The 25,416-nt window shown below is 43.1% G+C and overlaps 1 protein-coding gene across 2 annotated transcripts; it reads right to left on the bottom strand.

Annotated features, from left to right (window-relative positions):
* Positions 1 to 289: 289 nt before the first annotated feature.
* Positions 290 to 5,110, bottom strand: MC5R (melanocortin 5 receptor). 2 transcript variants are annotated; one of them, XM_073331689.1, is made up of 2 exons: positions 5,027 to 5,110; positions 290 to 3,906 (listed from the first exon to the last, which is right to left on the bottom strand). In XM_073331689.1, exon 2 carries the CDS (start codon positions 3,821 to 3,823, stop codon positions 2,846 to 2,848), a length of 978 nt encoding a protein of 325 aa, XP_073187790.1. In that variant the 5' UTR covers positions 3,824 to 3,906; positions 5,027 to 5,110; the 3' UTR covers positions 290 to 2,845. The 2 variants fall into 2 exon arrangements, with proteins under 2 accessions (XP_073187790.1, XP_073187789.1); XM_073331688.1 differs by lacking the exon at positions 5,027 to 5,110 and adding an exon at positions 4,867 to 5,020.
* Between the last annotated feature and the right edge of the window lie 20,306 nt (positions 5,111 to 25,416).

The raw sequence follows: 25,416 nt of genomic DNA, 5'->3' as shown, positions 1-25,416 counted from the left end.
CAGAGCTCCCCCTTCCCCATGTAAAGCTGACAATGATGGGTAAAGAAGATGATGTCTGCTGCAGGAGCAAATAAATACATTTAAATATCTCTTGTTAGTCCATAACTTCTTTTATAAGGCTTTCATCACTAAATACCAGTTTAAACTGAAACATGAAATCCTGGCGTGTAATATTCCCTTCCCCAGGAATTCTGTTTGCAATTTACCACTTGAAGTAACACCCCAAAAATACCGACAATTTTCCAAATAAACTCTAGAGACTACATTACAATGAATATTCAACAACAAATGGGTTTCCCAACCGTCCACTTTAATAATTACCTCAGATACTTATCTTTTTACATCAAATAAAATTCCAGAGCAAAAAAAAAATATGAGGTAATGTACAATTCAAGAAAATATCCAAAGCTTTTACAGTATTGGTTTCCTATTTACTGATTTACAATTATTTACAATATGACCTCATATACATATACACATATATATCTTCAAACTGAATTACCTAATGAGGATTTCATGGTTTATTTACATAGTGATTTGAAGACATGTTGTGCCTTTAATTATGTTGCTGGAAATTAAGGGTACTGTCTCATTTTCACCCTAGCTAGAGTGAAATTCACCGCAGTGCAGAGTGGCTATCCATGCTACTTAAAGTGGGATTTAAGTGGTGAACTCTGCACTGGAGTGAACTTCACCTTAAAGCAAAATTCTGCCAATGTAAAATCCCATTCTCAGGTGTAACTGAGGGAATAATCTGGCCCCTCAAGTATTGGTGGGTTCCTAATACAATTGGTATACTAAAATTCTGTACTCAGGTCTCTCAACTGTGAGTGAAATGCCCATTCACGTAAATGGGAGCTGAGAATGCAGATCAAGGGCAGTATATGGCCCTCATTTTGTAAACTTGTCTACTTTCCAAACACAAGTCCAAAGCTTTACCATCCAATCTCCACTGCAGAGCAAGAAAAAGGTACAAGTCAGGAAGGCTGATAATAGCCTATCATAATACCACAAACCTCCACATTGAAAATGTAGGCATGAAGATATTCAGCTGTCCTCCTAACAGTGTGGATCTCTGGATTTCTGTGTTTTTGAGGTTAGCTCTGCATAAGGTGCTGAGTTTGGAGAAAAAAAATTGACATTTATAATAAAACATCCGAGATTTTTTTCTACAATATGCTACGATCTAAGGACCTAATCTAAAACCAGTTGGGATAATGGGAGTCTTTCCTCTGGCTTTAATGGGCCTTGAAACAGGTTCACTGGAGACAATTTAACAAGAGTAACCTCTTGACTTTGGAAAGGAATAATTTACTCTTGTGAGCTAACTTGCATTTCAGATGTGTAATCAGTATGAAACTGTTTCTTCTATGAGTTTTTATATATTTTATATCTAAATGCAAAAATCCAGCATTTGGGAGGACATTCTGTAGACATCTGTATCATTCCTTGGAAGAGAAATTAGAATATTTTGTGACTAATTGATTGTACTTTCTTCCTCCGTGACCAAATCCAATATTCTTCACATTACATAACTGTTACAAAAGACAATATTGGAGAGAACACAACAGGATGCAAATTGCTCATACAAAATATAAGAGGGTTGATGTATTTTATGAAAATGGCAGCCTCTCGGTAAAGAGAAAAGCATATCAGATGCTGGCTTAGTCCTATATAAACATGTTGCACATTCTCCCATGTTCCTGGGAGCCATCTTTTGCTGACAGCCTACCCGCACCATGCCTTGACAACCATCCCTGCTTTGTGTAATATCCATCGTGAAAGATATACGCTGTAATTTCTTCAATAATAAATGCCCCAAAGCCACCCGCACCTGACAATCTTCCTGCTGCGTATGACATGCTCATTGGCCAAACCCCCTCCATAAAATGTTACATGGGTTACCTTTGTCTACCTTGAAGCCAAAGATGCTGTACTCATTTCAGGGCCCAGAAAAAATGATATCCGCGCTGCCTTTAAGATGAACCACTGCAGCCTTAAAACCAGCATGTGGTACACCTTTGCCGAGACATACAGTAATAGGAACACTGGAACAAATACAGACAAGTGCCACAAAATACTATGCTCAATACTGGGAAATGTTGCAATTACATTAACCTCTTGTGCAGTATGTATTTTGTGAATGCAACAATCATGATTGGGATACAAAAATGTGTGTGTGTATCTACATATATAAATTATTGTTCATAATTGTGTTGATTGAGGCATATGAATGCTGAAGTTTACAGATTATATTTTTCACTTCATGCTAATCACAGTTATTCTTCTGGTTTTATGTCAATGGAGAAATTGACCGGAAACCTGTCCATTCTCGCACCGGACAGCCACAATGAGCCATGTTGTACCCAAAGAAAATGTAACTAGAAACCCAACTATTGGTTGTGTGTTAGTTAATGCTTACTGCATTTGGCAGTGAGGCAAATAGGGATATCCTACCCACATGTACATATTCATGTACCCTGCCCGTAAAAATCAAAGGGGGGGAAAGATGAAATTACTGTTACTTTTATAAGATACCTGGCTTGAATCTGGCCCCAAGTGTTCTATTATTCTCTTGATTCACATGCATATGCTAACTCCTATTAATGCCAGTTAGAGTTATGGGTGTGTATAGAGGGGAAAATAGACCAAATAACGTAAAACTAGAAAAACAGCTTTCTAATTTCCATAAAAATATGATCCTCATTACAAGTATAAGGTGGAAAGACATTTTATAGTCCTTCAGCAGAAATAGGGGAAAGAAGATGCTAACAATTTTGATGCATGATTTTCCTGATAAATAGTAATGTTGCATCTTGGTTTCCGCATTCAAAAATGCATTTTCCTAATACTTGCTCGGCAACCCACAGGCCATTCTCAGGCTATAGCAACAAATAATCTCTCTGAAGGTCTTCCGCATTTCCTGGCTACGAAAGGCGTAGATCAAGGGATCAATCACTGAGTTACACATGATAAGGATGAGGTACATGTTGAAGTGAGACATAAAGCAAACACAGTAGAGGTTCTGAGGGCAAGAAATCATCAGGATGAGGTGGAGAAAAAATGGAGCCCAACAAACAATAAAGATGCCTAGTAGCATGGTCAGAGTGATGGCCCCCTTCATGCTGGTCCTTTGATGGACAGAATTGTATCCAGGCAAAGCAGCTATTCTCTTGACATGAGTACGAGCCAGGAGGAACATATGTATGTACAGAGAGACCATGAGGAATAGCATGGTGAAAAACATTGTGATGAGACAAATGATAACATAAGTTGATTCATAATAAAGAATGAAGATAATGCCACAGCCAGTGCAAAATGTCCATATGCATGCAATGATGAGCCCTGATCTTTTCACTGTCATGATGTTGTGATAACGCAGGGCGTAGAAAATTGTGACATACCTGTCTACTGCTATAGCCAGCAAACTGCACATGGAAGCCACCACAGATATGCAGATCATTGAATCAAAAACATTATCTATATGTTGTACAAAAGCATCTTCAATAATTAGATGCTTATTGTTTATTAAATATATCGTTATGGTCTCCCAAGCGTTAGAAACACTGACCAGCATGTCAGCTACTGCTAAACTGCACACAAAGAAATACATAGGTGAGTGCAAGTTCTTGTTCTTAACTATTGCACAGATGACCAAGATATTTTCAAGGAGGCTTATAATGCCCAGGATTAGAAACACCTCCACTGCTATGACCACTTGCTCACATGGTGACGACTTGTTCTTGACAGTAGGCACCGTAAAGTTGCTGCCAAAAGTACTCAAGTTAAGTTCTGGAATGTGTAGCTGATAGGATGAGTTCATCTCTGGAGGCAAATATGCTCTCTTCTTTCCAAAGGACTTGTAAAGCAGGGTGGTAAATGCATTTTCCAGAAAGGCAAGAATCCCTGCCAAAAAAAATATAACAACAAGACAAAAACAGGAAGGAATTGACAAAGCAAATATCAAATGGAATAAAATATTTCTATTTAACTCAGTATATCCAGCCCACGACTGCTCCATATTCTATATTTATTCTAAGTTAACCTGTCATAGATTCACAGAGCTTTTCCAGCTATTCTTCCAGAGGGAAATTCAAATCACAAACTAATAGACAGATTTATTCCCCTTCTTTTTTCTTTCTCCTCAGACTTCTGCTCGTTCTCCAGTGTTGATTGTCTTTCCCTGAAGCTAGCACATTTTATCTGGAAATTCTGGTGAACACTGAACATTTTCAGCTAAATTCCTACAGAACAACAAATAGTATCTGACAGGTGTCTCAATCCTGGCAGCCTTAAAACCCATATGAATGCACTATTCATAACTGAAATCAGACTGTATCTTCTCATCTGATCATACTTAGATAAAATTTGAATTCCTGAAAGAATTAATGACTGAGCCTTTTAAGCAAAAGATTTAAATATTTTTCCTGACCTTTGTACTTCTTAAATTTGCATAACTTGTGATATAAACAGCTTATCTGCTCCAGACTAACATGCTCAGCTTAATAATACTGTTTTAAACCATTAAAAAAGACAAATCTATATATTTCAGGTTTCACATTGTTTTATTCTCTTGTAATTAAGATTTAAATATTTTAACTTGCCCACTAAAATCACAGGGAATTTCTCTCAGGAAAGCCACAGGTATTCTATTCAAATTATGGGTATTTTAATCAAGACTTTTTTTCCTACTAATGAGAATATTTTGAGAAGAATGTCATAAGCAATAAAATTCCTAATAAGCAGAACATATTTAGCTTGCTGTCAGTCAGTGCAAATAAAATTCAAAGGTTTTTAAGATAAACTACTCTCCATTTTAAAAGGTAACATTTCCTATACAATTAAGAAGCAGTTGTACTTATTTACCAGGACTGTTCCTTCAGATCCTATTTCTCCTCATATCCTGTATTCTTTCCCTCTAGCTGTCACAAGTTTCAGCTCTCCTGCCTGTCCATCCTCAAGGGCTAAATGAAAAAAGAATGTTCAAATTCATAGAGCCAAGGCTGCCCAGGTATAAACTACTTACCCTGCAACTGTCCTTATATAGTCTCAGAGAGTTAATGACTTCAGTGCTCAATATCTGACTCCTCCTCTACCCCCTTCTTTGCCTCCAACTTCTCTTCCCAAACATTTCATTACTGAAGGCTTGGGTTTTTACCACCACCTAGTGGCTCACGCTTGTAGAGCACTTCAACTTTTATTTTTTTATTAGCAGCTGTTTGTGATCCAGAATTCACTCCCAAACTTTTTATATATATATAATGGTAAATAACTGGCATGTTTGCTTGGCTTGTTTTCTTACACTTATGCACTTGTTCTATTTTTCTTTCCCTATTATTTTTAGTATTGATTGAAAACAAGTCTCCACTGAATTCATCGATCTAAAATTGGTGAGAGCACAATAACAGAACTTTGTGGTAGCTTTTATTTATTTATTAATTTTTATTAACACCTACCATTTGCCTTATATGCACTGTCAGTGGCACTTGATCTTCAACAGACAAAGAGCAACACTGTCTTTAAACAGAACTGCAAAAAGACATAAAAGAAGAACACACTAAGCCTTCCTTTACTAGTAGGATCCCCTCCAAGCTGGGGGATCAAATGGACGAGTGCCAGATGGGCACTAGCAGAAACTAGCCCACAAGGGCAGGACAGGATGACCTAGGCTAGGCAGGAACTCTGTCCTGTGCGTGAAACGAAGACTGGTGGGTCAGGTTTGTGACTAAGGGTATGTTGACGCTGCATAGGAAAACCAAGTCTCAGAGCCTGGATCAGTTGACTTAGGCTCACAGGGCTCAGGCTGCAGGTCTAAATTTAGCAGGTCCCAGAAGTCAACACATTTCATTTCAACCTTTCTATGGCTTCCCAAGCTGCCCAGAGCCCTGACAACCCATCGCTTGAGGCATCTGGGAGAGGGAGCTCCCAGGGCTTCTGGACTGCTGAGGAGCTGGGAGCCTTAGGAGCCGACCTGCCAGACTACTCTGAAGCTGGGGACCTTGAAAGACCTGGGAGCCTAGTCTTCTAAAGAGCCATAAACCAGGGCTCGCAGGCTTCCAGGCTCCCCATTCCAGTCAAGCTGCTGAGAAGCCAGGCAGGTGAGCTAAAAGGAAACAAGGCTGCCAAAGAGCCATAAACCAGGGCTCGCAGGCTTCCAGGCTCCCCATTCCAGTCAGGCTGCTGAGAAGCCAGGCAGGTGAGCTAAAAGGAAACAAGGCAGGTTTTGAAATCAGCCTGGCAGGCAGGGATACACTGGAAACCTGCCTAGCTTATTCCTGAATTTTGTCAGAATTGGCATGGTCACCCAGGACATTTTGATTTCAACAAACCAGCATTAGTGAAGATGAAAAACGTTCCACTAGAAAATGTCTAGTCTGTGCTAGACAAGGTTTGCCGTTGTAGCCATACAGGGACAGCTATACTGGCAAACCCTTCTAGTGGGATACAGCTTATACTGGCAAAAGAGTGATTCTATCAGTAGAGTTCACCAGTTCCCTGACCGAACTAAGCTATACCAGCAAAAGCTTTTGCTGGTATAACCATGTCTACACTAGGGCTTTTACTAGTGTATAAAAATGTTATTAAAAAAGTCACACCCCTATCCAACATTAAAATACTGACCTGTAGATCTACCTGTAGCATGCAGGAGAACTGACTCCCCCTCTCTACAGCTAAGTGCTGCTCCCACTAGCAAATCCACATAGGGCAGGGGCTTGTCCCTTAGATTCCTTCAAGACACAAAAATGCGTGTGAGGTATTTATTATACAATAATAGTTAATACTACTAATGAACTTAATCAGAACAGCAAAATAAGCAGCATTTACATCCGCATAATCTCCCAGTCATTTTCTAATAGAACGAGAACTCGTAAGTACTCCAAGTAAAACATTTCCTGCATTGTATCCATCTGAGTGAGACGGCAAACTTATCAGGGCAGGTACCTTACCGCCTCTGCCGCTCTAAAGTGCCATGTACACTTTCGGTCCTGTATAAACAACCAACAAGAAATAGCAATAATGGTAAACACCCTATTCTAGAAGAAAAATGTTTCCTGGAAACTGGACCTGAACCAAGACTCCAGATTTAAACACCCTTAAACTTTGGAGGATGTTTGAAATCTAATCCTGCTAATAGGCCTGAATTTTGCAAAAGTCTATTTTTCTACTGGGCAGCAGATCTGATGACTCTTGAACTGGTGTTTGAAATCTAGAACTGGACTGGGGGAAATAAGAATTGACCAGCTTCTCGCATCCATGTAACCCCTCCCCAGAATCAGATCCCCTGCCTGGGTGTTGCACCTCATAATCTTCTCTCTGGAAACGTGTAGAAGGGAAGAAGCAGGCAGAACCAGGGCTCCCTTTTCTCCTCCCTCATGCACTAGCCAGCAGAGCTGTGTGGCTGCATATGGAAAGGTATGCTGCACAAAAAGGTGTGTCCCAAATTTCAGACACCCCCCCTAGAACATCTATGGGGCCCTGGGAAGCATGGTGCCTTTGAGGTACAGTTGCTTTCCATAGAGCAGTGTCATTTCTGCACCACTCCCTACATCTGGTTGTGTCTACATGGCACAATTTATAGTGTTAGGCCCAACTTCTGCCCTGGATTAGATGGCAAGAAAGCATGAAAAAATTGTCTAAGAAGAGAATCTAGCCCTTACAACTGCTCCACTCACTCTATGATAAAAGAAAGACAAATCATTCTCTCTCAACAGTTTCAGAGTAGCAGCCATGTTAGTCTATATACTCAAAAAGAAAAGGAGTATTTGTGGCACCTTAGAGACTAACAAATTTATTTGAGCATAAGCTTTCACGAGCTACAGCTCACTTCATCGGATCCAATGAAGTAAGCTGTAGCTCACGAAAGTTTATGCTCAAATAAATTTGTTAGTCTCTAAGGTGCCACAAGTACTCCTTTTCTCTCAACAGGGTTATTCAAATTATTCCTAGGCTATTGTGATGTGATTGTTTGGCCAATAAATATTCAGCTCTCCAAGTAAGTTATATTTTTCTTTGTTACTGTTATTTGAACAAAACATGCAGTGATGGAAAAAATAAAACCCAACTGTTCCATTGTTCTGCCAGCATTTATAGGATTTTACTACAGGTCTTGAAAAAATGACATTTTGAATGAAACCACAACAAAGACCTCAAGTGACAGCACAATTTTTGTTTATGTCAGATGTACTTTAAACCTTAGCAAACAGACATTTATCAGCCTGCCAGACAAGTCGGTAGTTAGAAAGATATTTATAGCTTTCTATCTGATATCTCCAAATACCTGCTGCACATCACTGAAAAGCAAAAATAAAGCTCTATAGATGTAAAGCTTCATAGCTTATTTATTTTTTTGAGTAAATGTATTGCTTGCCCAACTGACTGACTGACAGCCTCTACCCACAGAACAAGAAAAGTCATTGAGAACTATATATTTCCCCGCAAGGATCAACTAACTTAACCTAGGGCTCTCCTCTAGTCCTTGTGTTCATTTTGGTGATCTAAAGACTTGTGAATCAGTGGGAGTTTTCCTTACTTTCTGTGGGCTTTGGATCTAGGGTGACCAGACAGCCAGTGTGAAAAATCAGGACAGGGGATGGGAGGGTAATAGGCACCTATATAAGACAAAACCCCAAATATCGGGGCTGTCCCTATAAAATTGGGACATCTGGTCAGCCTATTTGGATTTTGCCCTGAGTCTTTTACCTCTGTGCTAAGACTGTTATTTAGTTGTCTAAATCAAATCAGCACAAAATCTGCTGGAACCAGCACTCAGACCATCAACTTATTCCACATAAGCCACTAATCAACTAGCAGTTGGTGCCAGATTTGAACCTGAGCAGTTGGTACCAGAGTTGCGTGACGTGAAAACCTTTGTCTCCCTTAGCCAGCAGTTCACCAGTTCTTTTTCCACGGTGCACAGCAATTTAAAAATGCATATTTTTATTCAATATGTCAGTTTTCTTAAAGAATTAACAGCAATACAGGACTAAGCACAAACTGTATTGCAATATCAAATGGGGCATGTTATGTCACTGTGTGTGTTTTCATTGCAATGTACCACAAATGACAATATAGTGAAATGACAGTTATTTTAGATCTAGATCACAAGGAATTCTTTATTAATTTTGAATTAAATCAATGTGTTTCTTTATGATGCACAGCAGGAACTTTCTTTAGCGCTATAATTGTTTCCACTGTGGTAGTGTCTGTAGGTTCTACTCAGGATCAGGCCGCACTTTGTTAGGCACAGGGCAAATATAGAAGACAACATGTCACTGCCCCCAAGGAGGTTTGATTCATTGTGTTTTTGAGCGTGGATTCATGAGGTTCCTCTGGGAATGATTTTACCTGCTCCCGCTCCTGTTTTCCACTTGCGACCAATGGGAATTTCGACAATTACAAGAACAGAAGCAGGAACAGGCCCTTAGAAGCTGCTCCAAATAGGAACCCCTTGAACTTTCTCTAGAATTGACACACCAACACAATTCAAGGCAAAGTGCTGGCAAAGGCCTCACTCAGGAGTGGGAGGATCCTTATTTACTTTTCAAAAGCCCATATCATGATAATTCTCTGGCTCATGCCACCCTTAATGATCTTGCAACATCAAAACATGTTTCACCTGTGTGTATATTCAAGTAACAATATCAAGGTTATTCTCCAACTTGGGATTCGATGTTATTATATCAGAAGACATGAATGGAGGGAAGGCGCTGTAGTGACAGCCAGCTCACCACCGGGGCGGCGAGTTATATTGGCCTGTGGGAGCCCGGCTCCACCAATGTTCGGGGGCGGGTCTCTCCCCTGACCCCGCCTGCCACCCCTGCGCACCTCCCCCAGAGCATCTCCTGGTCCTGCCTGCCGCCCCCGTGCACCTCCCCTGAGTGTCTCTGCCTGCCCTGGGCACCAGGCAGCTGCCCCCTGCAGTTCCGCCCTGCGCTCCCTCACCAGCCACTGCCAGTTACAAGGGAGCGGTGCCGGGGGCAGGCTGAGGCAGTTGTTGTGCCCATGGAGGGAGGAGGGGAGGAGGTGCATGGCAGCCTCACCCCCTTCCCAGCAGGCGACTCGGAGTCATCTCCAAGGGTGGGGAAGGGCTTATCCTGGCTGGACCTCCTGAGCAGCAGCAGGGGGCGGGGGGGAGGCTTGTGTGAGTGTCAGGCTAGAGGGAGGCCCTCCCCCTCCTCTGGAGCTTGCTGCTGCCGGCGGGGAGAGGGCTGGGGGGGAGTCCTGCTCTCTGGCCCCCAGCCCCAGGGCAGCCTGCCTGTTGCACCCCAAAATCTTCATCCCCGGCCCAGCCCTAAGCTCCGCTCCCTTTCCCGCACCATCTGTCCCAGCCCAGAGCTCATACCCAGCACCCAAGCTCCTTACCGCATCCAGGAACCCCCTCCCGCATCCAGCACCCCAAGTCCCCTTCTGCACCCCCTCATGCACCTCAACCCCATCCCATACCAAAGCCTGCACCCAGCACCCGAACTCCCTCCCAGAGCCTGCACCCAAACCCCCTCCTGCACCCAAACTCCCTCCCAGAGCCCACACACCCCCCCGCACCCCAATCCCCTTCCCCAGCCCAGAGCCTGCACCCAGCACCCAAACTCCATCCCAGAGCCCGCACTCCTGCTCCCAAACTTCCTTCCAGAACCTGCACCGCAAACCTCCTCCTGCACCCAAACTCCCTCCCAGAGTCTTAGGCAAGTGTGGGGGGAGCGGGACTTGGACCTGTTCTGGGCACCACCAAAAATTATACAAACCTGCCGCCTCTGCTCACCACTACTCACAATTAGTCATCTGTACCGATGTTCAGAAATCCAGAAAAAAGGGTATTTCATATCTCTGTGGCTAATTGTCCCATTCTAAAATCCTTCCAAGACAAACTTCTTTTTGGGGGAGTGGGCACATTTCTGAGAGTGACAACTAGAGCTGTGTGAATAAAAGCTATTTCGGTTTGTTGGTAATTCTGACAAAAATTAAAAAAATGTTTCAGGTCAAACTACAAATGAAATTTTTCAGAAAATTTTTCAGGAAAAGAATTGTTTCAGGCCAAACCAAATGTTTCATTTGACCCAAAATAAAATGTTTGGTTTTCATTTCTATTTTTTAATTATTTTTAAATCATAAATTTGAAGGGAATTTCAAAATGAAGTAATTTCAAACTGAAAAATTAAAATTAGGGCTGTCGATTAATCGCAGTTAACTCACGCAATTAACTCAAAAAAATTAATCGCAATTAATCACACTGTTAAACAATAGAATACCAATGGAAATTTATTAAATATTTTTGGATATTTTTGGACATTTTCAAATATATTGATTTCAATTACAACACAGAATACCAAATGTACAGTGCTCACTTTTTATTATTATTTTTATTACAAATATTTGCAGTGTAAAATGATAAACAAAAGAAATACTATTTTTCAATTCACCTCATACAGGTACTGTAGTATAATTTTTTTATCATGAAATTGCAACATACAAATATAGATTTTTTTGTTACATAACTGAACAAAACAAACAATGTAAACCTTCAGAGCCTACAAGTCCACTCAGTCCTACTTCTTGTTCAGCCAATCTCTCAGACAAACAAATTTGATTACATTTACAAGAGATACTTCTGCCTGAAATGTCACCTGAAAGTGAGTACAGGCATTCACTTGGCACTTTTGTAGCTGGTGTTGGAAGGTATTTATGTGCCAGACATGCTAAACATTTGTATGCCCATTCATGCTTCAGCTACCATTCCAGAGTACATGCTTCCATGCTGATGATGCTTGTTAAAAATAAAAAGTGTTAATTAAATTTGTGACTGAACTCCTTGGTGGAGTATTGTATGTCTCCTGTTCTGTTTTACCCGCATTCTGCCATATATTCCATGTTATAGCAGTCTCAGATGATGACCCAGCACATGTTCATTTTAAGAACACTTTCACAGCAGATTTGACAAAACACAAAGAAGGTACCAATGTGAGATTTCTAAAAATAGCTACAAATCAACCCAAGGTTTAAGAATCTGAAGAGCTGTCCAAAATCTGAGAGGGACGAGGTGTAGAGCTTGCTTTCAGAAGTCTTAAAAGAGCAACACTAAGATGTGGAAACTACAGAACCCGAACCACCAAAGAAAGAAAATCAACCTTCTGCTGGTGGCATCTGACTCAGATGATGAAAATTAACATACATCAGTCTGCTCTGCTTTGGATCGTTATCGAGCAGAACCCATCATCAGCATGGACGCACATCCTCTGGAATGGTGGTTGAAGCATGAAGGGACATATGAATCTTAAGCACATCTGGCACGTAAAGATCTTGCAATACCAGCTACAACAGTGCCGTTCAAACGCCTGTTCTCACTTTCAGGTGACACTGTAAACGAGAAGCAGGCAGCATTATCTCCTGCAAATTGTAACCAAACTGGTTTGTCTGAGCAACTGGCTGATGTAGGACTGAGTGGACTTGTAGGCGCTAAAGTTTTACATCGTTTTATTTTTGAATGCAGTTATTTTTTTGTACATAATTCAACATTTGTAAGTTCAACTTTCATGATAAAGAGATTGCACTACAGTATTTGTATTAGGGGAATTGAAAAATACTATATCTTTTGTTTTTTACAGTGCAAATATTTGTAATAAAAATAAACATAAAGTGAGCAGTGTATATTTTGTATTATGTGTTATAATTGAAATGAAAATTGAAAATGTAGAAAACATCCAAAAATATTTAAATAAATGGTATTCTATTATTTTTAACAGCACGATTAATCATGATTAATTTTTTTTATCGCTTGACAGCCCTAATTAAAATCTTTTGTTTCAACTTGTTCAGATTTTTTTTCCAACAAATTCAGCAAAAGTGCGAAGAATTCGCAAACATTTTGATGTTACTGAATCTGCATTTTTACTGGGAAAAAAAAACAGTTTCAACCCCAAAATATTTCACCCAGCTCTAATTACAAGCCTAAGTACTAAGGTACAATCCACACTGGTATCAGAACCATGTTGGTTGCACAATATGGTTTAATCCTATTGAGGTCAGGATTCAAGCATGTCTTCCTTAACCATTATGGACAGGAATTTTTCCTGAGAATCATGCTAGAGACTAACTTGGTAGGTAGTCCAGCCTTGTCTACACAACTGAAACAACCTAGCCTAACAAATGCACTTGAGCATGTGGCTCAAACAGTTTATTTAAATAACATCAGTTGGGCCAGCAAAATTAAATTGTTCCAATTTGTGTTTTAACAGGGTTAAATAACATATTCTTTTACAGTTTAACATAGTTTGGGACTATCCAACTGTGTTTATAACTCTTTCTATCAGCAACAGCTCAAGCACAGTGGTTAAACACAGTTGATTCAGCTGTGTAGATGGTGCTAGTTATCACAGTTTCATAATAAGGCTCTAACACAGTTCTCAAACAAAGCTTTCTGTTGTAACTAGCATGGTTTGTGTTTCCAGGGCAATCTCATAGTTCTGATCCCATGGCCTAAAGAGAAGAATATAGGGTTCTCATCTTGAAGTTTCTTTAGTACTTCTGATGTCTGGCATGTTTTACCTTTCTTGTGCTTTCTGCATAATTTCTAATCCTTTGTCTGCAGCACCTGGAAATCAGATTCCTAAGGGAAATAATTTCTTTTCATTGTTTATAAACCTTCCGATAACAGTGTAGATACTGTGCTCTTTTCAGTGCTGGTTATTTTCTTTTAGTCCACTAATTGTTTGTTTATTACTTTGTCTTCTTTTTAATTCTCCTAATCTTCCCATTTATAAATTCCTCTGTGCATTCTGTTTACCCTTGATAATGTTCCTTACATCACAGCTTAACTGCATTTACAATAGCTTTCGCTGTTCTTTTTAATACTCTGAGTAGACCAATTGATTACAAGAAATCAGTCACCAGACTAGATGGTTTGGCTGTCGGCCAGTAGTGCAATGCCAGGTCACACACTCAGCCTTTGAGTCAGCCTTTGGATTCTTGTTCCATGCGGTTGGAGCGGGAGGAGGCTCTCCACACATCACAAAGAGGATGTAGTTGATCTTCTCTGGAGAAAGAGCTTGATCCTTTACTCCAGGAGTGTAAGGGCCATCCTGCTCCCACTGAAATCAGCAGGAGTTTACCACTACCTTCTCTAGGGATAGGCCCAAGGTGCACAGATGGCCACAATTAAAGAAGGAAATGGAACAGCAGCAGTGGAAGAGCTGGCTGGGCTTGCTGTGGCCACTCACCTCTCCTCCCACCAGGACAGGGAGCCATTCCAACCACCTCATGATGCCCACACCTCTTGCAATAGGACAGCAGTGAGGTGGGAGCAGCAGCTGTGAAAGAGGAGATTTGACTGCTTCGATATTTCCTTCAAACAAGGTGGTGACACTCGAGGCAGCAGGAAGCCACTCCAAAACCCTGTTTCTTCTGGGATTGCTTCCACCAGAACAGAGGGAGCAGGAAAGGCCATAGTTAACCCCTCTTCATACATTATTTTTTCAAATGATGATTAACTAGGTCTGCCAAAAACTCCTTCCTGAACAGCACCTCACAATGACCCTTTTTGAAACATGTATGATACTTTACTGTGAAGACGGCCAGTGGATGTGCATTGTGTTTTAAAATTGAGAATGAATAGGAAAGATTGCTTTAGATGGTTAAAGAGAGGAGGAGACACACTGTAAATTTTATATATATATATATATAATAACAATTGTACACTCCCTTACATTAGTGTACAATTGTTATGTGGGATTCAGGATGTGAAATACGAACCAGGTCAAAGACATGCTCTGGAGCATACAGTACATGTAGAGGACTATTCAGTTATGGCTCCTGGGAGTGTATCACTGTAGTATGTGTGTTCTAATCTGTAGCAGTCATTCAGTGCATTTGTAAATTATGAAATTACTATTACAAAGGATAACAGTAAGTACACTTTCAAAAATAACTTAGTTGTGAGCAAAATACATTAAAATGCAGTACTGTCTAAATCCAGTACAGGCAGGAGTGGAGGTGGATGGGAAATAGATTTTTTTCACTCCTTTATAGTATATCTGCAAGATGTAAAAGGGAAGTTGCATATTACTTTATTCATGACAGCATGACTTATTGGTGAATACTGTAGCATATCCCCCAGAAGAGATGAATGTTAAAAAGAGCTTGTTACACTTTTGGATTTGGGTGTTAGTTGATTGCTAATCCTAATTGGTGTAGTGTACAACTTTAACGGAAGCCAATGCAGATCTACCCTATTTGCTTGGTCGTAATACACAACTACTTTTTACTCCAGTATCGCTCCTTGGCTATAGGAATCATTTTATATTGTTCAATGAAAATGTATTTGTTCTTCAGGTTCTGTCTTATGACTATGTTCTTTGCCTATATGTCACATAGCCCTTCTATATATTCCAAATCTGTACTGTAATTATTAGTTTAGTATAATCTTCAAAACTTAAAGTTAGGCACCTATTCTTTACAAAGGCACCTTAATAGAAGTAAATGAATTTTCAGATACTGAGTACACATGGCTTCCACTGACTGCACTGGGAGTTATTGGTGCTCCGGACTTCTGACAATTAGACTACTTTCACCAGTGTGCTTTAAAAGGCCAGGTTTAGATACGCAAATTTGAAAGTGTTAACTTTAATGCAGTACTGTGTTATCCAAGTATTTTTGTGTATCCATGTTAAGTGACCCACAACTACTGTAGCACAATCAGTGGACGCACATTGCATTGTTTGTCCCATTATTAAAGGTACTTTTGCTTCATATCATCACAATCACACAGCACAGTGATGTTTTGAAATAAGCATTATGGTCGGACATCCCATGGTGTATTGCTCTGTGGCGTATGCATTGTGGGATTTTTCACAGTGTGTGTTGTGGGGTGCCTACTGGAAGGCAAAGAACTTCTGGGGGTCAAATTACATAATTCCCATGATTCCTCTCCTTTCATCCTATCATCCCGCTGACTTTTGCGAGCCAGCACCATTTTCAAAGCACTGTCAGGCAGCATGAAGGAAATTAGCGAGTACTGCAAGCCTCATGGTGATGAATATGAACTGATTGCTGCTGCTGCAAGCATATTTAAAGTCATGCAGTGACTTCAGAACCAAGGTGATAAGGGTACCTGAAGAAGAGGAGGCTAAAAATTGAGCAGACACTTCTCCTAGAAGATCTGGAGCAGGAACACTGCTTTGGGGCTCTAGAGGTGGGACAAGCTAATGCAGCAGACCTGGGATGACCAGCTGTGGCAACAGATCGTTAGGGTGTTGAAAGCCACTTTCCTAGAAAGCTGTGCAGAGCTCACCTAGAGCTACAGCAGGGGAACACCAACGTGAAAGTGCCCTCAGCGTGGAGAGGCATGTGACTAGAAACTCACGAACCCCAGTTGCTACCAATCTGTAGCTAACTAATTTGGTGTGGACAGAGCAACTCTCAGGGATGTGGTCATGGAGGTGTGCACTGCCCTCAAGAAGTTTACGTCACACTGGGGCATAAGACTGGACAATACAGAGAAGACTGTCAATGGTTTGGAATGGTTGGGGTTCTGGAATTATAGGGGAATTATTGGTAAAACCCATATGCCTACTTTTTACCCTTACATCAAGCCTCAGAGTTTATAAACAGAAAGGAGTATTTCTCCATGGTGCTGCAAAACCCGGTAGATCACTGTGGAAGGTTCATAAATTGTAAGATAGCAGGCTATCAGCAGTATGAGTGGAGCAGGACCTCGTCTAGCGATTGCAGTGACAGTTCAAAGTAGTGGAGAGCGTAGGAGTCAGAAATCAGGTACCGGGGTGAGGGTGAAGCTGGGATCAGGGTTGAGGAGCCAAGTCAAAGATCTGAACTGAAGTCAGGATTGGGAGCAGGGCATTGAGGTAAAGACTAGACTGGAGCAGACAGGAGTCAAGGCTGGAATGAGGTGGGAACAAGAACGGAAGCAGGAGCAGAGCAAGTGCAGACGTTGTACACACAGAGAAGTCACTGTGCAGCTGCTACTGCAAGGCTCAAGTAGCAGGCCACAGGCTCTCCTGCCCAATCAGAAAGAACTGCCATTTGAAGATGGCTCTTTGGGCCCAGCTGAGCTTGTGAGGTTGTGTAGCAACCAGACTGGGAGCCAGCTGTGCTCCTGACTGTACCCACTGGTTTAGGGGTCCTTCTATGGGACCTTGGTCCTGGTTTGTCATGATATTGCTGGTAAAATTCCTGTAAAAAGACAGGGGCATGGATGCTTTTTACAGACTCCCAAGATGGCTCCTCTGTTCCATACCCCCTTCCAATCCACTAGGTATTGGAATTTACCCCAACCCACTAGGAATTAAGGATTTGATGGACTTCATAGTCTTCCTGCCCCGGACCATTTTGTGTGGCAGTGGTGAATCCATCCAACCGGCAGAAGAGGGTTGTTGATGAATGGTTTGAGAAGGGAGACAAGATGGACCTTGAGGGACTCCGGGAGCTGGAGTTTGAAAGTCACTGGACTTATTTTCTGGGTGATCTGAAAGGGGCAGAGCTACATGGAGTTTGACAGAGGGATAGGTTGACTTCAAGTTCTGGGCACAGAGCCACACCTTATCACCTACGTTTAAGTCCGGGGTGACTTGCTGGTGTTGATCGGCATAGCTCTTTATAAGACTCCTGTGCAGCAGCAAAATGCTCTGGGACAGGGATGGGCAAACTACGGCCCGGGGGGGGCGCATCCGGCTCTTCAGACATTTTAATCTGGCCCTCGAGCTGCCAGTGGGGAGCAGGGTCCAGGGCTTGCCCCACTCCAGCGCTCCAGCCAGGGAGCGGGGTCAAGGGCTTGCCCCGCTCCGCGCATGCCATGGCTACCCACGGCTCCCAGAAGCAGCGATATGTCCCCCTCTGGCTCCTATACATAGGGGCAGCTAGGGGGCTCCGCTCCACATGCTGCCCCTACCCCAAACGTCGCCCCTGCAGCTCCCATTGGCCGGGAATCGCCTAGCCGTGCCTCTGCGTAGGTGCCAGAGGGGGCACATGCCACTGGTTCCGGGAGCTGCCTGAGGGAAGCACTGCCCGGAGCCTGCACCCCTGACCCCCTCCTGTACCCCAACCCCCTGCCCCAGCCCCGATCCCCCTCCTGCCCTCTGAACCCCTCAGGCCCAGCCCGGAGCACCCTCCTGCACTCCCAACCTCTCGCCCTCAGCCCCACCCCAGAGCCCACACCCCCAGCCGGAGCCCTCACCCACTCCTGCACCCCAACGCCCAATTTCATGAGCATTCATGGCCCGCCATACAATTTCCATACCCAGATGTGGCCCTCAGGCCAAAAATTTTGCCCAGCCCTGCTCTGGGAGCACTTGAGGAATTTGTTGGAGATGAAGGACCAGGTCTGTGGTTACCAGAATCAAGGGGTTTTCTGATAGTTCAGGGTGAAACTGGGGGCAAAAACCAAAGTTTGTGGGGGCTTTGCTGGGTGGAGGCATGGGTTGCTTTATTGTAAGTGAATTCAACCAGTCATAATAGGGGGACCCAATTATGTTGGTGAAAATTCAAGAAGCAGCAGACATGCTGTTACAGTGTCTGATTGACCTATGAGTCTGGCCACCAATCTCAGGGTGGTAGGCAGCTGAAATGAGGGGCTTGGTACTGAAAAGTCAAAGGAATTCCTCCCAGAACTGTGAGATTAAGTGGGCACTCCTATCAGAAATGATCTGTTATGGCATGCTGTGGTAACAGAAGATATGGGGGAGGTTTAGGTTGGATATTAGGAAAAACTTTTTTCACTAGGAGGGTGGTGAAACACTGGAATGTGTTACCTAGGGAGGCGGTGGAATCTCCTTCCTTAGAAGTTTTTAAGGTCAGGCTTGACAAAGCCCTGGCTGGGATGATTTAGTTGGGGATTGGTCCTGCTTTGAGCAGCGGGTTGGACTAGATAACCTCCTGACGTCCCTTCCAACCCTGATATTCTATGATTCTATGATATGTACCAGGAAGAGATGTGCTGTTCATGGGCTGATGGAAGGATACAGCAGGGAATGAAATGAGCCATTTTTGTCAGAAGGTCCATAACTGTCAATACCACTGAATGCCCTTTGTTGAATTATGGTTCACTTATTCAGCAGATAGGCCTAACAAATACTTATGAAGGCAAAACACTCAGTGAGCAGTGAGCAATTACTTACAAGCGGGAAGCTTATCAGGACAATCTCATCACCGTTGAATCCAGCACTGAACAATACAGCTTCAACTGCCCTTTGTTAAGCAAACTTATTTGTAACTTTTTATTATCTTTTCTTATACATATGTATTAGTCTCTCCTTTCTGTGTTAACTCTCCTCTACTGTCAGTACAGGTTTAGTGTTTGTTCAAACTGGTCTTTTCTAGCTTTTTAGTTACTTTATCTTTTCTTGTTCTCACAAACATGATTACTCTGCAATTTCTTACACGTACACAGCTCTACTTATGCTTACTCTGTTAAATGTTATCAGAACAGACTCTTAAAATCTACAGCAGGCTTCTGTCAGGCCTAAATATGCCTTCACTCCCAACACCCTTAGGAGCTCCACATTGAAGTTCATCAAGAGGGTGGATCAAGAGCGTGGGAAGGAGCCGGAGAAGGCCCACTGGCCTCATGTGTAGTGTTTTTAGTGTGCTGCAGCTATCACAAATCTTAATATAGTCCTTTGTGTCTATTCATAAGGTTGACCACCCGAAATATCTGGAAATCAAATTCCCAGTCTTAAACTAGCCAAAATGTCCTGCCATGGGGGAGTTGTGGCACAATCTCAATACTTGGAGCTGGGGGTCCCCTTCAGAAATGTAAAGACCATCCCCCTATAGTAGAGGAGGCCTTGCTATAGACAGAAGCTTAATCCTGGGGAGGCGCCAGCGTTTTCCAGGTACTGGCAGATTGGCACCACAGATTGGCAGAGAGTGGATGGCAGTCATCAGCTGGCCCTTGCCCATCCTGCGGATGAAATGGGAGGGCTTGATAACAGTGGTAAGAGCTTCCTTCTTTACTTTGTGCTGCTTGTCCTTGCAAGACAGAGCGTCTGCCTTCCCATTATCAGTCTTTGGATGATAAGTGACTGTGAAATTGAATCTGGATCGAGAAAATGCCCTTCGGATCTGGCATTGGTTTAACCATCAGGCTGTGTGTAGGTGCTCTAGGTTTTTGTGATCAACCCAAAGTTGGCCAGGGGTGCAGGCCCTTTTAAGGAGATGCTTCCATTCCTTGAAGGCAAACCTTAAGTTCAGGAGTTCCTTATCCCATATGTCATAGTTTTTCTCTGTGAAAGTCAGTTTCCAAAAGAAAAAGGCACAGGGACGAAGTACCTTACAGGGACCTGCGAAGTGGGAAAGAACTGCACCTATTACAATGTCTGAGGCCTCAGTTTCAGTGATGAAGACCTGAGTGGAGTGTGGATGAGTTAGGATAGGAGGCAGTATGAAGGCTCCTTTCAGGTGATCAAATGAAGCCTGCACATCAGCAGATCAGGTGAATCTGGCTTCCTTCTTAAGGAGGGACACTAAGGCGATGACCAGACTGGAGAACCCCTTGTTCTGTGAATCATCTGTAAACGTTTACAAAGCCCAGGAATCACTATACCCCTTACACATTTGAGGGTGCCTTCCAATCTTTGATCACTGCTACTTTGTGAGGGTCTACAGTAAGCCCGGCCAGGGAGATGACATAATCCAAAAATTCCACAGGGTCCTTGTCAAATTCACATTTGTCAGGCTTGGCATAGAGTTGCTTCTGGCAAAACCAATCTAGAACAATATGTACATGGGGGTCATGAAGCTCTTCATTTTCAGAGATGAGATGACAATGTACTGCTCAAGGATCTCCCTGGGGACATCATACATAAAATGTTGGAAGGTAGCAGAAGTGTTACAGAGGGCAAATGGCATGACCAAATATTCCAAATGACTATATCTGGGTCAATACACTATCATCCCTCTGCCAGATTCTGACTAAGTTATATGCTCCACAGAGGTCTCATTTCATGAAGACTCAGGCTGATTGGAGTCTCTCCAGGAGCTCACTGATAAGAGGAAGGGGATATCAATTGCATACTGTGAGTTGATTTAATGCCTGGTAATTGACACAATTTCAGAGAGTGCCATCCTTCTTATGAACAAATAATATATGGGTGCCATCTGGGGAGGGGAAGGGACAAATAAATCCCTTCCATAGGTTTTCCTCTAGGTACTTCCAGAGGGCCTGTAGTTGCTCAGGCTCAGAAAGAGCATAAATGTGTCCAAAGGGAACCTCTGTACCCTGGTGGAGTTCGATAGGGCAGTCGTAATTGCAGTGGGGTGGTAGGGTGTCCATCTTCTGTTTGTCGAACACCTGGGTGAATTTCCAGTATTTGAGAGGATGCTTAGGTGTGGCTGGGCCCACTGTTTATTTCTCTTGGGGTTTGGATCACACCACAGACTTCTATCACAGACTTCTATTAACCACAAATGGGGGCTCAGGAGCCATTCTTGCAGGCACCACAGGGAGCAGAAGAGCACTGTCCTTGATTGCCAGTAGATTAAGGGGTCGTAGGTGATGAGGTAAAGGGCACTGAGGTTGACTGGCTAATGCAGGACATAGATCACCCTGAACTGGATAATTTCCCAGTGGCCACCACTCGTGATGACTTCCAAAAGGCACTGATACGTGATGGGCATTGAAAAGAGGAGTGAGCTGTCGATGGTCTTAGTGAGCTTGGAGGAGTCTTTGCAGAGGGTAGGAATCCAATGACATTTGACAATTTCTTGGTTGATGAAGTTACTGCATATGCCTAAATTGACCAGTGCCTCCAAGTGGTCATTGAGCATTGTGTCATCCTGGAGATGGAGAGGAAGAGGAAGTGCAGTGGTGTGCTGGTTAGGAGTTGTCAGGATTCTGGCAGAGCTGTGGCAGAGTGACTCACGGCAGGGCGGAGTGAAGTACAGATTCAGCCCTGGCCTCACTACTGGGGCTGGGTCCTAGCATTTCCTGACCTGGAAAGGTGTTCCAGTTCTTGACTGGGCATCCAGCTACAAAATGTCAGTCCTCAAGCCTGGTGCTGGTTCTTTTCATTGGCAGCGAGGTGGGGTCGAACTTGCTCGGGGTCTGCATTGGCTCGGGGTCTGGTAGATTACCCAGAATTGCATGCAACAGAAGAGTTGGATTTGATGAAGGTTGAGTGCTGCACCTCTTTTCCTAGCATTGTTCTGTTAGCCAGTCATGAGTCCTATTGCACAGAATGATCAGGGCCTCAGACTAGGCTGAGAATCCATCCAAGCTAATTCGTCTTTAATAGGATCACTGAGTCCTTGCTGGAAATGATGTCGTTGCATGGCCTCATTCCAATGGGTATCTGCTGCCTGGCATCAAAACTCAGCTGCGTATCTGGCCACAGACGAGGACCCCTGCCAGAGGGATTGGACACAGCTTCTGCAGTGTAAGCTCTGATAGGGTCATCAAAAATGCCAGTCATTGCCTGGACAAATTCCTTAAAGAGTTTGAGCAGATGGGTAGACTCCTCCAATAGTGGAGAAGCTCATGTTCATGCCTGAGCCTCTCCGGTCAGCAGGCTAATTACAAGTCCTACTAAGGACGGGTCCATGGGGTATGGTAGAGGCCTCAGTATGAACAGCAGATAACAATGATTCAAGAACCCCCAGCATTTGGCATGATAGGAAAATCTTGAGCTCACAGGCAATAGGTGTGAGGGTCAGGGGGCCTGAAGGGTGGCTTTCCTGTCTTACAGTGTGGCAGCCTAGGCCTGCATTTATTGGGCCTGCAGGACTGCATTCTGTTCTTTAAATATGGCAACCTGGGCTACCAGGTCCTGTAAGGCCCCAACTAAGTCCACAAGGGTGACCTGGGCTGCCACTGTGGTCATTATAGAAGGGATCTCCACGTCATTAAGCCTATGCCCTCCCTACAGCTAGCTGCTTGGGCATGGATGGCCTATCTAGTGGGTGGAGCAGGGTCGTGTCTGGTGGTTGTGGTGGCAGTTCAGCATCCTGGTCAGCATAGATCCAGGAGTCAGATACTAGGCTGATTTGAAGCTGGGATCAAAGTTGAGGTGCCAAGCCAAGGGTCAGAACCAGAGTGGGGATTGGGAGGCAAAGACTAGACTGGATCAGACAGGGGTCAAGGTTGGAGCAAGAACTGGAAGCAGGCTGGAGCAGGACTGGAGGCAGGAGCAGGGCTAGCACAGCTCTGGGTATGGTATGCACTGAGCAGCCATTGTGCTGCTGCTGCAAGGCTCAGGTAGACTGCTGTCTGCTGGCTCACCTGCCCAGTCAGGAAGCACAGCCATTTGGAGAAGGCTCATTGGGCCCAGCTGAGCTTGCTGGGTTGCCTAGTGACCATGATGGGAGCCAGCTGAATGCCTGAGGGGAATATTAATGAGAGTGGTCTAGAAAGGTCTATGGTGCCAGGATCTTTAGAAACTCTGGACTCTTTTCTGCAATGTGAAATAAAACTTTTGCTCCTGGGGTCTCTATGGACATTGATGGCGTTGCCATTCTTCCACTCATTCTGGGAGATCCAGCTTATCCTCTGCTTCCCTGGCTTATGCAGCCTTTTAATGGACAATAACATGGGAGAAAGGAACAGTTTAACTTATGCCCTGAGTAGCTGCTAAATAACAGTAGCATTTAGGAGAGCAAAACGTAGATGGAGGAGTTGGATGTTGAGGCTGGAGACTGATGAGAAATATGCACATTTTAAGGTAGCTGCTTGCTGTACAAGCTTTGTGAAGCAAGGAGAGCCTTGCAGATGGATGGGAGGAGGAGGAGGAAGCCAGACTTGCTGTATGTTTTGAACAGCCAGAGAAGATACCTCTACAAAGTGCTGGAACTACTTAGGGACACAGAGTTAGGGAGGTACTATGCTCCTACTATAAGGGCAAGAGTCACTTGCGAAAAAAGTACATGCTTTTGTATAAGGCTTCAATCAGGATTACTGCACATATATGAATGTGTATGTGCAGTGCTGCAAAACTTTTATCAACATGTGGAGATTCTTGTATAATTTATGTGGGGACTTTTTCATAGTTCTGGTTAAACAATTTATTATAGTATATGTAAAGGTGCAGCAAAGGTGGGCACTTTCACTAATTGGTTAATGAATTTAGTGCTTGGAGGGCATTTTCATTAATTGTTCTAGACATGGAACCATGACTGCGAAGACATTTTCAATGAATTTATAATAAACAATAATAAATATACCAATTTCAACTTTGTGAGCAATTTTTAAAAATTGTACACACATAACTATGTGCAGACTTAGAAACCCATTAAAAACCAAGAGTTATAAGGTGGAGCAAGTTTGTGCTTTTAAGATCACAAATGTGTGCATGGAGCATGTTCAAAACTGTTCTCTGCAACTCAGGTGAGGGACTTAAGGGGAACTCCCATTTTCTTTGTTAGTTACAAAATGACCTGTCTGGGGAGTTGTTGCAGTGAATGGTATATCCCAGAACACAGTAGCCTCAGAGGTACAGGGCTGCAAGGGATATTGGGGGGTGTGGCACTGTCCTTCACCAGAGAGCCCCTATGTTCTCCAGGAAGGCTATTAACCTCTCCATCATCCCTAGCAGCTGAGTGTGTGAGGAGCTAGTCATTTCCTTGTCTTTTTCTCTCTCCACTTTGTCAAGCTTCAGGAACCCTTCCTTCCACTTCTCCATCTTTTAATCCTTCTCTTCAGCTGTGCATAAGAGTTCCTTGCACATGTCATCTCATGAGCTCCTTTTCTTCCTATGTAGATTGGACAGATGGTCACTCAGTGATAACACCCCTGTCCATGGTCACCTCAACATCTCAGGGTGAGGAGGACAACTAGTTATAGTCAAAATTTGAGTTTCCATGCCTTGTGATAAAATGTTGCTTTTTTCTTCAGTTTTAGCATTCTATTTCATTGGCTCTTCCCAGGGTTGGGTGATCTTGGAGTTGATAAGATGTTTTCACAATCTTCCCCATTTGTGTAGGACCCCTGGGCTGGGCTGTAAGGGAGATGGCCAGGGGGTAGTTGTTCTGCCAACTTGGGAGAAGTGGTAATAAATGCAAAGTGGCATATGGAGGACTACCTAAAGATGGTGAAGCAGAGGTAAGCTAGTAATTGCACGTGCACTTCTGCAGGCTATTTGTGAAGTGGTGGTTGGCAATTATGGCCTGGTCTCGATTATACACTGATACAACCCTTTGTGTGGCCCTAATTATATGAGTATAAAGGTGCCTTATGTCAGTATAGTTAGTTCCCGTTCCCATCCAGGAATAAGAATATACTGATATAAGCATCTTTATATCTCTGTAAGTATGTCCATCCCAGAAGGGTTTTTCCATTTTAACTATACCAGCATTATTAAAGTAGTACCATTTCTGTGTGTAGACAGCCCTAGTTGAAGTCAAGTTTTCTGAAGACATTCACTAGCACTAAAGGAAGTGGAGTCCAGTTCATTCTATTTATATCTACTCTCCCTATCTGAAGAA

This window comes from Lepidochelys kempii, chromosome 2 (assembly GCF_965140265.1).
Source record: "Lepidochelys kempii isolate rLepKem1 chromosome 2, rLepKem1.hap2, whole genome shotgun sequence".
Classification (NCBI taxonomy): Eukaryota; Metazoa; Chordata; order Testudines; family Cheloniidae; genus Lepidochelys; species Lepidochelys kempii.
This window is presented reverse-complemented; position numbering and strand designations above follow the sequence as displayed.

Excerpts from the sequence above, each read along its gene's own strand:
- MC5R (XM_073331689.1), bottom strand. The coding sequence starts at position 3,823 with ATGAACTCATCCTATCAGCTACACATTCCAGAACTTAACTTGAGTACT.